The sequence below is a fragment of the Salvelinus alpinus genome, chromosome 23, assembly GCF_045679555.1.
Source record: "Salvelinus alpinus chromosome 23, SLU_Salpinus.1, whole genome shotgun sequence".
NCBI classification, from domain to species: domain Eukaryota; kingdom Metazoa; phylum Chordata; class Actinopteri; order Salmoniformes; family Salmonidae; genus Salvelinus; species Salvelinus alpinus.
In genome coordinates, this window is record NC_092108.1 from 12,242,543 (window position 1) to 12,255,291 (window position 12,749).

Genomic DNA, 12,749 nt, shown 5'->3' on the forward strand with positions numbered 1-12,749 from the left:
AGACATAGCGTTTTCCTCGATGCTCAAAAAGCAACATTTTAGTCTCATCTGACCAGAGTACCTTCTTCATATGTTTGGGGAGTCTCCCAAATGCCTTTTGGCGAACACCAAACGTGTTTGCTTATTTTTTTCTTAAAGCAATGGCTTTTCTCTGGCCACTCTTCCGTAAAGCCAAGTTCTGTGGAGTGTACAGTTTAAAGTGGTCCTATGGACAGATACGCCAATCTCCACTTTGGAGCTTTGCAGCTCCTTCAGGGTTATCTTTGGTCTCTTTGTTGCCTCTCTGATTAATGCCCTCCTCACCTGGTCCATCAGTTTTGGTGGGCGGCCCTCTCTTGACAGGTTTGTTGTGGTGCCATATTCTTTAAATTTCTTAGTAATGGATTTAATGGTGGTCCGTGGGATTTTCAAAGTTTCAGATCTTTTTTTATAACCCAACCCTGATCTGTACTTCTCCATAACTTTATCCCTGACCTGTTTGGAGAGCTCCTTGGCCTTCATGGTGCCCCTTGCTTAGTGGTGTTGCAGACTCTTTGGCCTTTCAGAACAGGTGTATATATACTGAGATCATGTGACAGATCATGTGATATTTATATTGCACACAGGGGGACTTTATTTAACTAATTATGTTACTTCTGAAGGTAATTAGTTTTACCAGATCATATTTAGGGGCTTCATAGCAAAGGGGTGAATACAGTATGCACGCACCACTTTTCCGTTTTAATTTTTTATTTTGAAACAAGTAATTTTTTTCATTTCACTTCACCAATTTGGACTATTTTGTGTATGTCAATTACATGAAATCCAAATAAAAATCTATTTAAATTACAGGTTGTAATGCACCAGAATAGGAAAAACGCCAAGGGGGATGAATACTTTAGTAAGGCACTATATAAACCACACATATGGATACAATGCATTTTAATCTCTTTACTCAAAAAGTTCACTGTTGATATGGTCCTAAACGTAGCATGTCAACAGTAAAGTTTTAAAGTGTGATGATGCAAAATGAGGATAACAACTTATATCTATGGTGGTCCTCTTATACCCAAGGTGGCCATGGATGGGAACGTGCTGCGTCAGGTGTTGGGGACGGCCAACGGGCTGGTGACCTCCAAGCAGGGGTTTGTGACACAGGCTGGCCAGCAGGTAATCTCAGCCATCAGCCTGCCTGGCTTCGTGGACCAGGATGGTACCACCAAGATCATCATTAACTACAGCCTGGAGCCAAGCCCAGCCCAGCAGCCCACCGCCCCTCAGCTCCTCAAGCAAGAGGCTCCCCCTCCCACCACCAACACCAACACTGCCAGCGCCACAAACACACAGCCAGCCTCCAATGTAACAGAGAAACTCCCCCAGGACCTCAACATCAACAAGACCGAGCCGGCCGACTCGGAGCGCGAGTCAGAGATGGAGACAGAGACTGAAGCTGAGACACCAAAGGCCCAGACAGGCAAGACAAGGTGTCTACTGTGTGACAACTGTCCTGGTGATTTGAATGAACTGCACATGGTCCAGCATTGTCAACCTGTCAACGCCCCCCTCGACCCCTCCATCGCCGCCCTCATGGCCGAGGCAGGGATAACACCAGGCCAGCACCCTCTAAAGAATCTGCTCTCACTCCTCAAGGCCTACTTCGCCTTAAACGCCGAGCCTACCGAGGAAGAGCTGGCCAAGATCTCTGACAATGTCAGCCTGCCCGTGGACGTGGTCAAGAAGTGGTTTGAGAAAATGCGGTCTGGTCAGATCACGGTCGGACCCCCTGGTTCCTCTCCAGATAACTCTGGACTTTCTGATTCCAGCACAGAGACCCAGCTAGACCAAGAGAAGAGCGGGACAGAGATAGAGGAGCAGCATGCCTCAGCCCAAACACAGGAGACATCATCTTCCCAACCTCCCAACAGTTCCCCTGCCTCGACGTCCCCCTCGGTCTCAGCCTCGGCCCCCTCACCACTAAACCTCTCCTCCAGCGGCCTGGTCATCGTGAAGACTGAGGTCGACTCTGAGCGCGAGGCTCAAGATCTTCCCCTGGACCTGTCCCTTCCCAAGCAGCCCCAGTCACAGCCCCAGGTCCCCCATGTCCCACAGGAGCAGCCCCTCAACCTCACCTGCCTGAAGGAGACAGTCCAGGCTCAGCTCCCAGGGCTCCAGGGAACCACCAACACCATCTACGTCACCTCCTCCCCCCAAACGACCATCCCCAACCCGGTGAACATAATGACCACCCGGCTAGTAGCCATCACCAACCAGGGCAGCGGTGTGCCCTGCCTCAGGGCCATCTCCACCGGCACCACCAAACGGACCATCCTCATCCCCCAGCTCACATACACATACACCACTACAGCATGCAGCGGCGCCACTGGGGCCGACGGAGCCCAGAAGACCGTCAGAATCAACGGCTGCCAGGTCGGTTTGTGAAAGAGTTATTCAGAATGCATGATTATGTGCGAGACAAGACAATGTTAAGAGATAGGTAGTGTGGAAAGAGTTTCTATTTGTCCTGCTTCAGCTTTACTGACTAACCTGACTAACCCAGCCCTCAGGAGTCAGGCTGTGTCTCCAATGGTATCCAATGGTGCACTACTTTAGGGCTCTGGTCTAAAGTAGTGCACTACATCCCAAAAAGGGTGGCATTTGGGACTCATCCTTACTCTGCCTGTGGAAAAAAGAAAGCCATCCTGGCTCAATGGTTTGGGCTCCCTCCAGTCTTCCCTGTTACCTAGTACTTCGTTAGAGCTGCCGCAGCCTGGAGTTGAGTTGGATTCCTCCTGGAAGACTCAGGGGGCTGTGTGTGTGTGTGTGTGTGTGTGTGTGTGTGTGTGTGTGTGTGTGTGTGTGTGTGTGTGTGTGTGTGTGTGTGTGTGTGTGTGTGTGTGTGTGTGTGTGTGTGTGTGTGTGTGTGTGTGTGTGTGTGTGTGTGTGTGTGTGTGTGTGTGTGTGTTTGTGTGTGTGTGTAAGCAGAATGAATCCTCCATTGTATGTTAATCCATGTGAGCAGCTCTGAAAGGCCACGCGTGTCAGTGTCTGACGGGTGGACAGATCTCTCTAAGTTACTCTGGGTTTTCTACAGCTGATCTCTCTAAGTTACTCCTGGGTTTTCTACAGCTGATCTCTCTAAGTTACTCTGGGTTTTCTACAGCTGATCTCTCTAAGTTACTCTGGGTTTTCTACAGCTGATCTCTCTAAGTTACTCCCTCTGGGTTTTCTACAGCTGATCTCTCTAAGTTACTCTGGGTTTTCTACAGCTGATCTCTCTAAGTTACTCTGGGTTTTCTACAGCTGATCTCTCTAAGTTACTCTGGGTTTTCTACAGCTGATCTCTCTAAGTTACTCTGGGTTTTCTACAGCTGATCTCTCTAAGTTACTCCCTCTGGGTTTTCTACAGCTGATCTCTCTAAGTTACTCTGGGTTTTCTACAGCTGATCTCTCTAAGTTACTCTGGGTTTTCTACAGCTGATCTCTCTAAGTTACTCTGGGTTTTCTACAGCTGATCTCTCTAAGTTACTCTGGGTTTTCTACAGCTGATCTCTCTAAGTTACTCCCTCTGGGTTTTCTACAGCTGATCTCTCTAAGTTACTCCCTCTGGGTTTTCTACAGCTGATCTCTCTAAGTTACTCTGGGTTTTCTACAGCTGATCTCTCTAAGTTACTCTGGGTTTTCTACAGCTGATCTCTCTAAGTTACTCTGGGTTTTCTACAGCTGATCTCTCTAAGTTACTCTGGGTTTTCTACAGCTGATCTCTCTAAGTTACTCCCTCTGGGTTTTCTACAGCTGATCTCTCTAAGTTACTCCTGGGTTTTCTACAGCTGATCTCTCTAAGTTACTCTGGGTTTTCTACAGCTGATCTCTCTAAGTTACTCTGGGTTTTCTACAGCTGATCTCTCTAAGTTACTCTGGGTTTTCTACAGCTGATCTCTCTAAGTTACTCCCTCTGGGTTTTCTACAGCTGATCTCTCTAAGTTACTCCTGGGTTTTCTACAGCTGATCTCTCTAAGTTACTCTGGGTTTTCTACAGCTGATCTCTCTAAGTTACTCCCTCTGGGTTTTCTACAGCTGATCTCTCTAAGTTACTCTGGGTTTTCTACAGCTGATCTCTCTAAGTTACTCTGGGTTTTCTACAGCTGATCTCTCTAAGTTACTCTGGGTTTTCTACAGCTGATCTCTCTAAGTTACTCTGGGTTTTCTACAGCTGATCTCTCTAAGTTACTCTGGGTTTTCTACAGCAGATCTCTCTAAGTTACTCTGGGTTTTCTACAGCTGATCTCTCCTCACATAGAGGCCTTTGACATTGGAAACACTGTGTTTAAATAAAATAAATAAATAGGATTATTAGTTGTAACCTATTGTTTTTGATGGAATTCTTCTTCTTCTTCCTAATAACATGATGATTATTATTATTGTTGTTATTCTATTATTATTTTTCTGGGACAGGAGGAGAAGTCTGCCACCAGCTCAGAGGTTGTGTCGGCGGTAGAGGAGCAGGATAACTCCGACTCTTCCCCTCCGCAGAAGAAGATGCGTCGACTGCAGAGCGGGATGTACTCCTGTGACCTGTGTGACAAGATCTTCCAGAAGAGCAGCTCCCTGCTCAGGCATAAATACGAACACACAGGTAAACAATATGGCCACTGGCTGAGGATCCACTGGGTCAGGGGCCGTATATATCAAGGGTCTCAGAAAGCCTTGTGTCGACCTGCCGCTAACTTCTCCTTTGTCCTAATATTGTACACATTCTGATTGAGCCCACATTTCGGGAAAAATCTTTACATGTGGTATTAGAATGTGTCTCTTATCTGTATTGTGACCACATTTCCTGGTTCCTTCCTGTATGCAATTTAAAAAAAATCTATTCTCCTCAAATAATATTTATTTATTTTAAGCCACATATTGATACCATAAGTCAATGGTGCCACCTGTCAATGATTTAGAAGGCAGAATAATTAGGATTTAAATGGTTTCACTGTCCAGATTCGTTTACACTTGTAATATATCCAGACATACTGTGTGTCTGACTACCTCTGGGAGGTGGGCAGGAAGATCTGATTACAATCAGTTCACAATGCGTATTTTAACCATCTACACCTGTCTGAAAATGTGGGCACAATCAGAATGTGGACATCATCTGGACAAAAGATACATGTTAGAACCAGGTATAAACGGGGCTATAGTTGTAATGCTGATTGATTTAGGATCAGTTTAGCCTTTTAGATCACAATAAATACGATTACGCGGACAGGATCCTAGACCAGCCCTGCTACTGTGAGATGCTTGCTACGTACAGCCCCAGGTGTGGTGGAATTATTTGTTTGTTAGTTTTTAATGAGAGCTGCTCTCAGCCTTATACCACTCCATCTCATCAGCACTATGAGACATTACTTCACCTGCGTGATATGAATGGGGATAACATTGACAGGCATTTAAAAGACCAAGGGCTCTAGTCAAACCGTATAGTGGAAATAATTACAGAGTGATTGAAATTGGAAAGCAATGTTCCCGTGTTAGCGGAGACTGCGTTCAGGGTAAACCAAGGGGCAGGCAACCAGATTCAGCCTCAGGACGATTTTTGTCAGAGTGGAGAGTTGGGGGGCCGGAACATAATTATAATAATTTGTACAGTGCAAATTGACCACAAGTAAGCCCAGAAAGATAATGTATTTTAAAATAACAATCATTAAATATCTTGATTACATTGAGGCACGGTCACATCTTTTTCTTCCTGGGAATACTTGGTGAACAGATTTTCTAAATGAAACACATTTTTTGCTGAATTCCTGGTGATTTTTGTATTTTTTGACCAAAAACGAAATATAGATAATTTTTTGGGGGCCACACAAACTTTGCCTGTCAGTTTTGGTCCACGGGCCGTCTGTTGCCGACCCTTGCGGTAAATGCTGAATATGTTGGCTCAATCGGGAATTACTTTGAATAGAACCCTATAATTTGTATCTGTCTACTGCTTTCGTTATGGAGAAACCAGGCAGCTTTTCCCTGAATTTGGTATAACAGCCTAATATCGCCCTCTTAAACCGCTTAATGTCCTCTTCAACCACATAATGTTCTCTTTGTAACGATTCTCGTCCTCTTCGTCTGAGGAGTATGAAGGATCGGACCAATATGCAGCGTGGTAAGTGTTCGTCATATTTTAATAATAAACTGAACACTACAAAATACAAAAATAACAAAGTGAATGAAAACGAAAAACGAAACAGTCCTGAATGGTGACACAAACACAAACCCAGGAAACAACCACCCACAACCAAAATGGGGAAAACAGGCTACCTAAATATGATTCTCAATCAGAGACAACGATCGACAGCTGCCTCTGATTGAGAACCATATCAGGCCAGACATAGAAATACAACAACATAGAAAACAGAACATAGACTACCCACCCCAACTCACGCCCTGACCAACCTAACACGAAGACATAAAAAGAAACTATGGTCAGAACGTGACACTCTTAAACCGCCTAATGTCCTCTTAAACCACCTAATGTCCTCTTAAACCACCTAATGTCCTCTTAAACCACCTAATGTCCTCTTAAACCGCCTAATGTCCTCTTAAACCACCTAATGTCCTCTTAAACCACCTAATGTCCTCTTAAACCGCCTAATGTCCTCTTAAACCACCTAATGTTCTCTTAAACCACCTAATGTCCTCTTACCTAATGTCCTCTTAAACCACCTAATGTCCTCTTAAACCGCCTAATGTCCTCTTAAACCGCCTAATGTCCTCTTAAACCGCCTAATGTCCTCTTAAACCGCCTAATGTCCTCTTAAACCACATAATGTCCTCTTAAACCACCTAATGTCCTCTTAAACCACCTAATGTCCTCTTAAACCACCTAATGTCCTCTTAAACCGCCTAATGTTCTCTTAAACCGCCTAATGTCCTCTTAAACCACCTAATGTTCTCTTAAACCACCTAATGTCCTCTTACCTAATGTCCTCTTAAACCACCTAATGTCCTCTTAAACCGCCTAATGTCCTCTTAAACCGCCTAATGTCCTCTTAAACCGCCTAATATCCTCTTAAACCGCCTAATGTCCTCTTAAACCACATAATGTCCTCTTAAACCACCTAATGTCCTCTTAAACCACCTAATGTCCTCTTAAACCGCCTAATGTTCTCTTAAACCGCCTAATGTCCTCTTAAACCGCCTAATGTCCTCTTAAACCACTTAATGTCCTCTTAAACCACATAATGTCCTCTTAAACCGCCTAATGTCCTCTTAAACCGCCTAATGTCCTCTTAAACCATCTAACGTCCTCTTAAAACACCTAATGTCCTCTTGAAACCACATTAATTATTGCTAATGAGTTGTGTGGCTCAACCCCCTTTGACAAGATTTGGCGTTAATCACTCTGGATTGTGTCCTAAATGGCAACATATTCCCTATATAGTGCACTTCTTTCGACCAGAGCCCTATAGGAAATACAGTGCAATTTGGGACGCACGTCTGGCCTGGCTTAGGACAAGCAGGCAGAGTCCAAATTATTTCAGAAAGGGGCTAGAGCGGTGCTTAATGGCCCGTTGGATGGGCCCAGTTGATCTTCGTCCCAAATGGCACCCTATTCCCTTTATAGTGAACTACTTTTGATGAGGGCCCATAGGGCAATGGTCTAAAGTAGTGTACTATGTAGGGAATAGGGTGCCAAAGGGCTCTGGTCAAAAGTAGTGCACTATGTAGGGAATAGGGTGCCTTCTGGGATGAAACGCCCTCATCCCTCCTTCCTGGGTTCAATGAGACCCAGGTCCAGAAGAACGTATCAGCATCAGGCAGCTAGTTTGATCTACATCTCCACAAATAATGTTTGTTTATTTTACTGAATTATTTTACCATTGCAACAGACCTGCTAGAATCCTTTTAGGGGATTTTTTTGGAGTGGTTTACGTATTTGTGAGAGTTTTTGTTATGATATTGTTTTCATAACAAGTGCAGTTGGTTTCACAGTTAGGAAGTCTGCAGGCAGGTCAGTGTAATGTAGATTGTAGGAAGTGATACCAGGCGGGCTGCAGGCAGGTCAGTGTAATGTAGATTGTAGGAAGTGATACCAGGCAGGCAGGCTGCAGGCAGGTCAGTGTAATGTAGATTGTAGGAAGTGATACCAGGCAGGCAGGCTGCAGGCAGGTCAGTGTAATGTAGATTGTAGGAAGTGATACCAGGCAGGCAGGCTGCAGGCAGGTCAGTGTAATGTAGATTGTAGGAAGTGATACCAGGCAGGCAGGCTGCAGGCAGGTCAGTGTAATGTAGATTGTAGGAAGTGATACCAGGCAGGCAGGCTGCAGAACTAATGTAATGGTAAAAGCAGTTCACACACACACAGTGCAAATCAAGAGTAATGGGTTTCAGATCGATTTCTGTTGTAATTTCTGGATGAGTTTGAAAGAGATTGAAACACTGAACCCTCGTGTGTTTCTGTTTTCTGTTTTCTGGATGAGTTTGAAAGAGATTGAAACACTGAACCCTCGTGTGTTTCTGTTTTCTGTTTTCTGGATGAGTTTGAAAGAGATTGAAACGCTGAACCCTCGTGTGTTTCTGTTTTCAGGAAAACGACCACATGAGTGCGGCATCTGCGACAAAGCCTTCAAACACAAGCACCACTTGATTGAACACACGCGACTGCACTCCGGAGAGAAGCCCTACCGCTGTGACAAGTGTGGCAAGTGTTTCTCCCACTCTGGCTCCTACAGCCAGCACATGAACCACCGATACTCCTACTGCAAGAAGGAGCCCCGGGGAGGGCGGCAGGGGGGACGCCAGCTCGGGATGAGCCCCGAAATGAGTCCTCAAACAGAAGAGCAGCAGTCAGACAGCCGACCCACCTCCCCACCTTCCCAACTGGACTCAGACGAGAGGGAGAGTGAGGAGGAGCTGGAGGAAGAGGAGGGCATGGCGGCCATGAGCATGGACGACATACGGGTGGTGCAAGTGGGTGAGGATGACGAGGAGAGTGAGATCTACGAGGTGGAGGAGTTTGGGGGGGAGAGGCAAGAGGAGGAGGAAGGGAGCAGAGAGGAAGAGGAGGGGGAGGAAGAGATCAGAGAGGAAGAGGAGGGGGAGGAAGGGAGCAGAGAGGAAGAGGAGGGGGAGGAAGAGATCAGAGAGGAAGAGAAGGGGGAGGAAGGGAGCAGAGAGGAAGAGAAGGGGGAGGAAGAGATCAGAGAGGAAGAGGAGGGGGAGGAAGGGAGCAGAGAGGAAGAGGAGGAAGAGATCAGAGAGGAAGAGGAGGGGGAGGAAGGGAGCAGAGGGGAAGAGAAGGGGGAGGAAGGGAGCAGAGAGGAAGAGGAAGGGGAGGAAGGGAGCAGAGGGGAAGAGGAGGGAGTACAGCAGAAGCAGGTGTGTGAAGAAGAGCAGAACGAGGAAGGGAGGAGAGAGGAGGCACACCAGGAGGAGGTGGAAGAGGAAGGGAGTAGAGAGGAGGAGGCAGGAGGAGGAGGCAGAGGAGGAGGAGGAGGAAGAGGAAGGGAGTAGAGAGGAGGAGGCACACCAGGAAGAGGAAGGGAGGAGAGAGGAGGAGGCACACCAGGAGGAGGAAAAGGAAGGGAGTAGAGAGGAGGAGGCACACCAGGAGGAGGAAGAGGAAGGGAGGAGAGAGGAGGAGGCACACCAGGAGGAGGAAAAGGAAGGGAGTACAGAAGAGGAGTTACCCCAGGAGGAGGAAGAGGAAGGGAGGAGAGAGGAAGAGGAAGGGAGGAGAGAGGAGGAGGCACACCAGGAGGAGGAAGAGGAAGGGAGGAGAGAGGAGGAGGCACACCAGGAGGAGGTGGAGGAAAAGGAAGGGAGGAGAGAGGAGGAGGAGGTTAGTAAAGAGGAGTCTCTACAGCAGGAGGATGTGTGTGAGGAAGAGGAGGTGATGGAGGTACAGGTGATGGGAGGTGTAGAGGAGGAAAAGGAGGAGGATGGAGTGGCAGAGAAGGAAACCTTTGTAACAGAGGAAGCTATGGAAACGGAGGACAAAGAACCGCATGTGGACAAGGAGGACATCCTGGCGGAGGGGTTGGAAACCGGACAGAAAGAAACAGAGGAAGGCAAGATGAACGGTGAATGAATAAAATACATTCTCTGACAACAAAAAAATGGAAATCCTAGGTGTCAAGTAGCAGGAGAGGAAAATCTTGTGTTGTCGTCAAAAGAAGAGATAAAACAACCATGGTGCCGTGTTGATGCTGTGTGTCGGTCCTCTACTGTGTTGACCCCAGGTGTGCCTGAGATAGACTACAAAGAAGGGACTTTTTCTCCTGTTAAAAAAAATCGGTGTTACCTTGTTTATAGACGTATTATACTTCTTTTTTTTTTTTTAAGTTACAGCTGACCTTTCAATTATTTTGTTACTGAGAGTGAGACATCTGATCCCAGGTCATTTCTGTTTGTCAGTGTTATTTTTGACTAATTTTGCCACTCTTGTTTTAACCTTTTAATCTGTACAGTTGTAAGAAACATTTCTATACATTTCTATTGCCAATGATGATGTTTGCTAAAATCAGTATTTTATTGAGTTGTAAAAAAAACAAACACAAAACAACTGCACTACAGTAATCCTGGTTTACCTATGGATACGACATGCCTCATGATGTGTTGTCCACCCTTCAGTATTATTCTGTTCACACTAGCTGTACATCCTCTTCATGTTAGCTGACGTTAGCATAGCATTTTGTTTTCAGTTGGTTTGTTAACATTAAGAAGAAAAGAGGATTCTGGGGGTATGGGTGGGAGGGGTTAGCCTGAGTGCCAGTATGTTAGTGCTATCATGCCAACTCCTCATTATTCACTGCCATGTTTGGCTTGACAAGGACAGCAATGGAATTGGCAAGAGCACAAACAGATCTGGGACCAGGCTATGTGGGGGGGGGGGTTGATGTGATATCTGTCTGACATCATAACCAAACTGTCCTATCAGGGAAAAGTAGTATGACAACCTCAAAGCCAGCATTCGTAACCATGCTTGTCCTTGTTTGTGTCCCAATAATCTCTCCTTCCTCCTGAGGGGGGAACCTGTTCACTGATCCCCATAAATCTAAAAGCATTGGATTGGTGGAGACCTGGGCTAGCTAGATTATAGCATTTTACACAATATTTCTTACACCAGTCATTTCCTTTCAAAGTCCTTGAAGGGAAGTTATCAAGTGCACACTTTTAGAGAAAGGGGAGATTATTGGGACGTAACCCTAGTTATCAGTTGGTTTGGTTAGTTTTTAATCAGTGACCATCAGTGTCGTAGGGTCATATGAAGTAGGAGGGGTGTAGATATGTGCTCTACCCCGCCCCAATATCTCCAGCCTTATGCAAGACCAGACCTGTGTGCTGTAAGTGCCATTGAACAGTGTTCTTTGTACCCCAACAGATGTAGTCAGTATGTATTTTCTGCGCAAGGCCCATATTGATTCATGTTTGTTTACTTGGTTGGACTCATTTTCACTAGGTTCAGTTGGGGTTCGTCCCAAAAGGCACACTTCAGTATTCCCTTTATAGTGCACTATAGGGCTCTGGTTAAAAGTAGTACAGTAGGGAATACAAGACGATAGCATGAAAAGGACTCCTTCGTGTGTGCGTGAACAAAGATGAACAGAGAGAAAATAGGACGAATATCAAAAAGGTTTTTACAGGATTTAAGGGGATATTCCTGTGTTGGAGCATCCGACATTATTAGATGAGTGCACTTGTTTTACAAAATGGTGGCAAGCTAACCCGCACTTCAGGTAACAAACGTTAGTGAATGTGGTCCCTGTGTTTTATGAAGTGTTTCAGTTGATTTGACCTTTACAGTGTTACAGAATTATTTTCAGTTTGGTTTTTAGTTTTTAGTTTTTTATATGTGTGTGTCCTGTGTATGTTTTCAACAATGGCAGTATTAGAAACCTTTTCCATGAGGAAAGCGTACCTGTTTAGTTTTTAGAGGACTTTTTATATTTACGTGTCTTATTTTTCTATTTCTTTATGCTTATTTATTACACACATTGTAGTGTACAATAGTGTAGTGTGAATTGATACAATAATATATTTTAGTATGAAAAATGATTTGAAGGTCATTGAATCCAGAGTAGGAAGTGGCGCTCTGGGGGCTATGAAGTTTGTTTTGAAAAAAGTATTAACATGAAAAGAAGAAATAAATGAAGAGAGAAACGGAAAGCGTTTCATCCATCAGGCTCGCTGGTTAGACTGACCTGTTCTTACTGTGATATGAAGCTACTGAAAAATAACTGTGTGACTAAAACGCATGAGTCCTTGCTGTTGTAATGAAGGATTGATCTCGTTATGAAGATGTACGGAACTCCTATTTTTTTTTTCAAAGCCAAAATTAGATTCTCATACCCTTTGTCGTTCTGTTTTGTGCCAATTTGTTACGTTGTACTGTTATATGTCAGATGCTACAATTTGTTTTATACATTTCCTGTTTAATCTGTTTGTTTTTATAGTTGTTTTATTTTTATTTTTTTGCTCAATTTTTTTATGACTTCCCATCACAATAAAATACAAGAAAGCATTTCTGAGATGGGGTGAACTTAATTTTTTATTTTTTTTCATGTAAATATAAAACGGTTTAATTCCTCAACTGTATTGTTTGGTTGCCTTTTAGTTCCTAATGGGAGTCCGGAGACAATAGTTAATGTATTGATGCTTGTTAGTAGATATATATGGTTGTATCCAGTAGAGGCTGCTGAAGGGAGGACAGTTCATAATAAAGGCCAGAATGGAATGGAATGTGTTTGATACCATTCCATTCCCTCCATTCCAGACATTATTATGAG

At 44.8% G+C, this 12,749-nt stretch overlaps 1 protein-coding gene across 1 annotated transcript in view; it reads left to right on the plus strand.

Moving 5' to 3' along the window:
• Positions 1-12,491, plus strand: part of LOC139550247 (zinc finger E-box-binding homeobox 1-like) — a 118,207-nt gene extending 105,716 nt beyond the window's left edge. Inside the window, exons 7-10 of the mRNA XM_071360996.1 lie at positions 1,054-2,406; positions 4,432-4,612; positions 8,549-9,010; positions 9,468-12,491. Coding sequence (XP_071217097.1) covers positions 1,054-2,406; positions 4,432-4,612; positions 8,549-9,010; positions 9,468-10,051 — 2,580 coding nt within the window. The 3' untranslated portion in view covers positions 10,052-12,491. The remainder of the gene's footprint in view (positions 1-1,053; positions 2,407-4,431; positions 4,613-8,548; positions 9,011-9,467) is intronic.
• Positions 12,492-12,749: the final 258 nt, after the last annotated feature.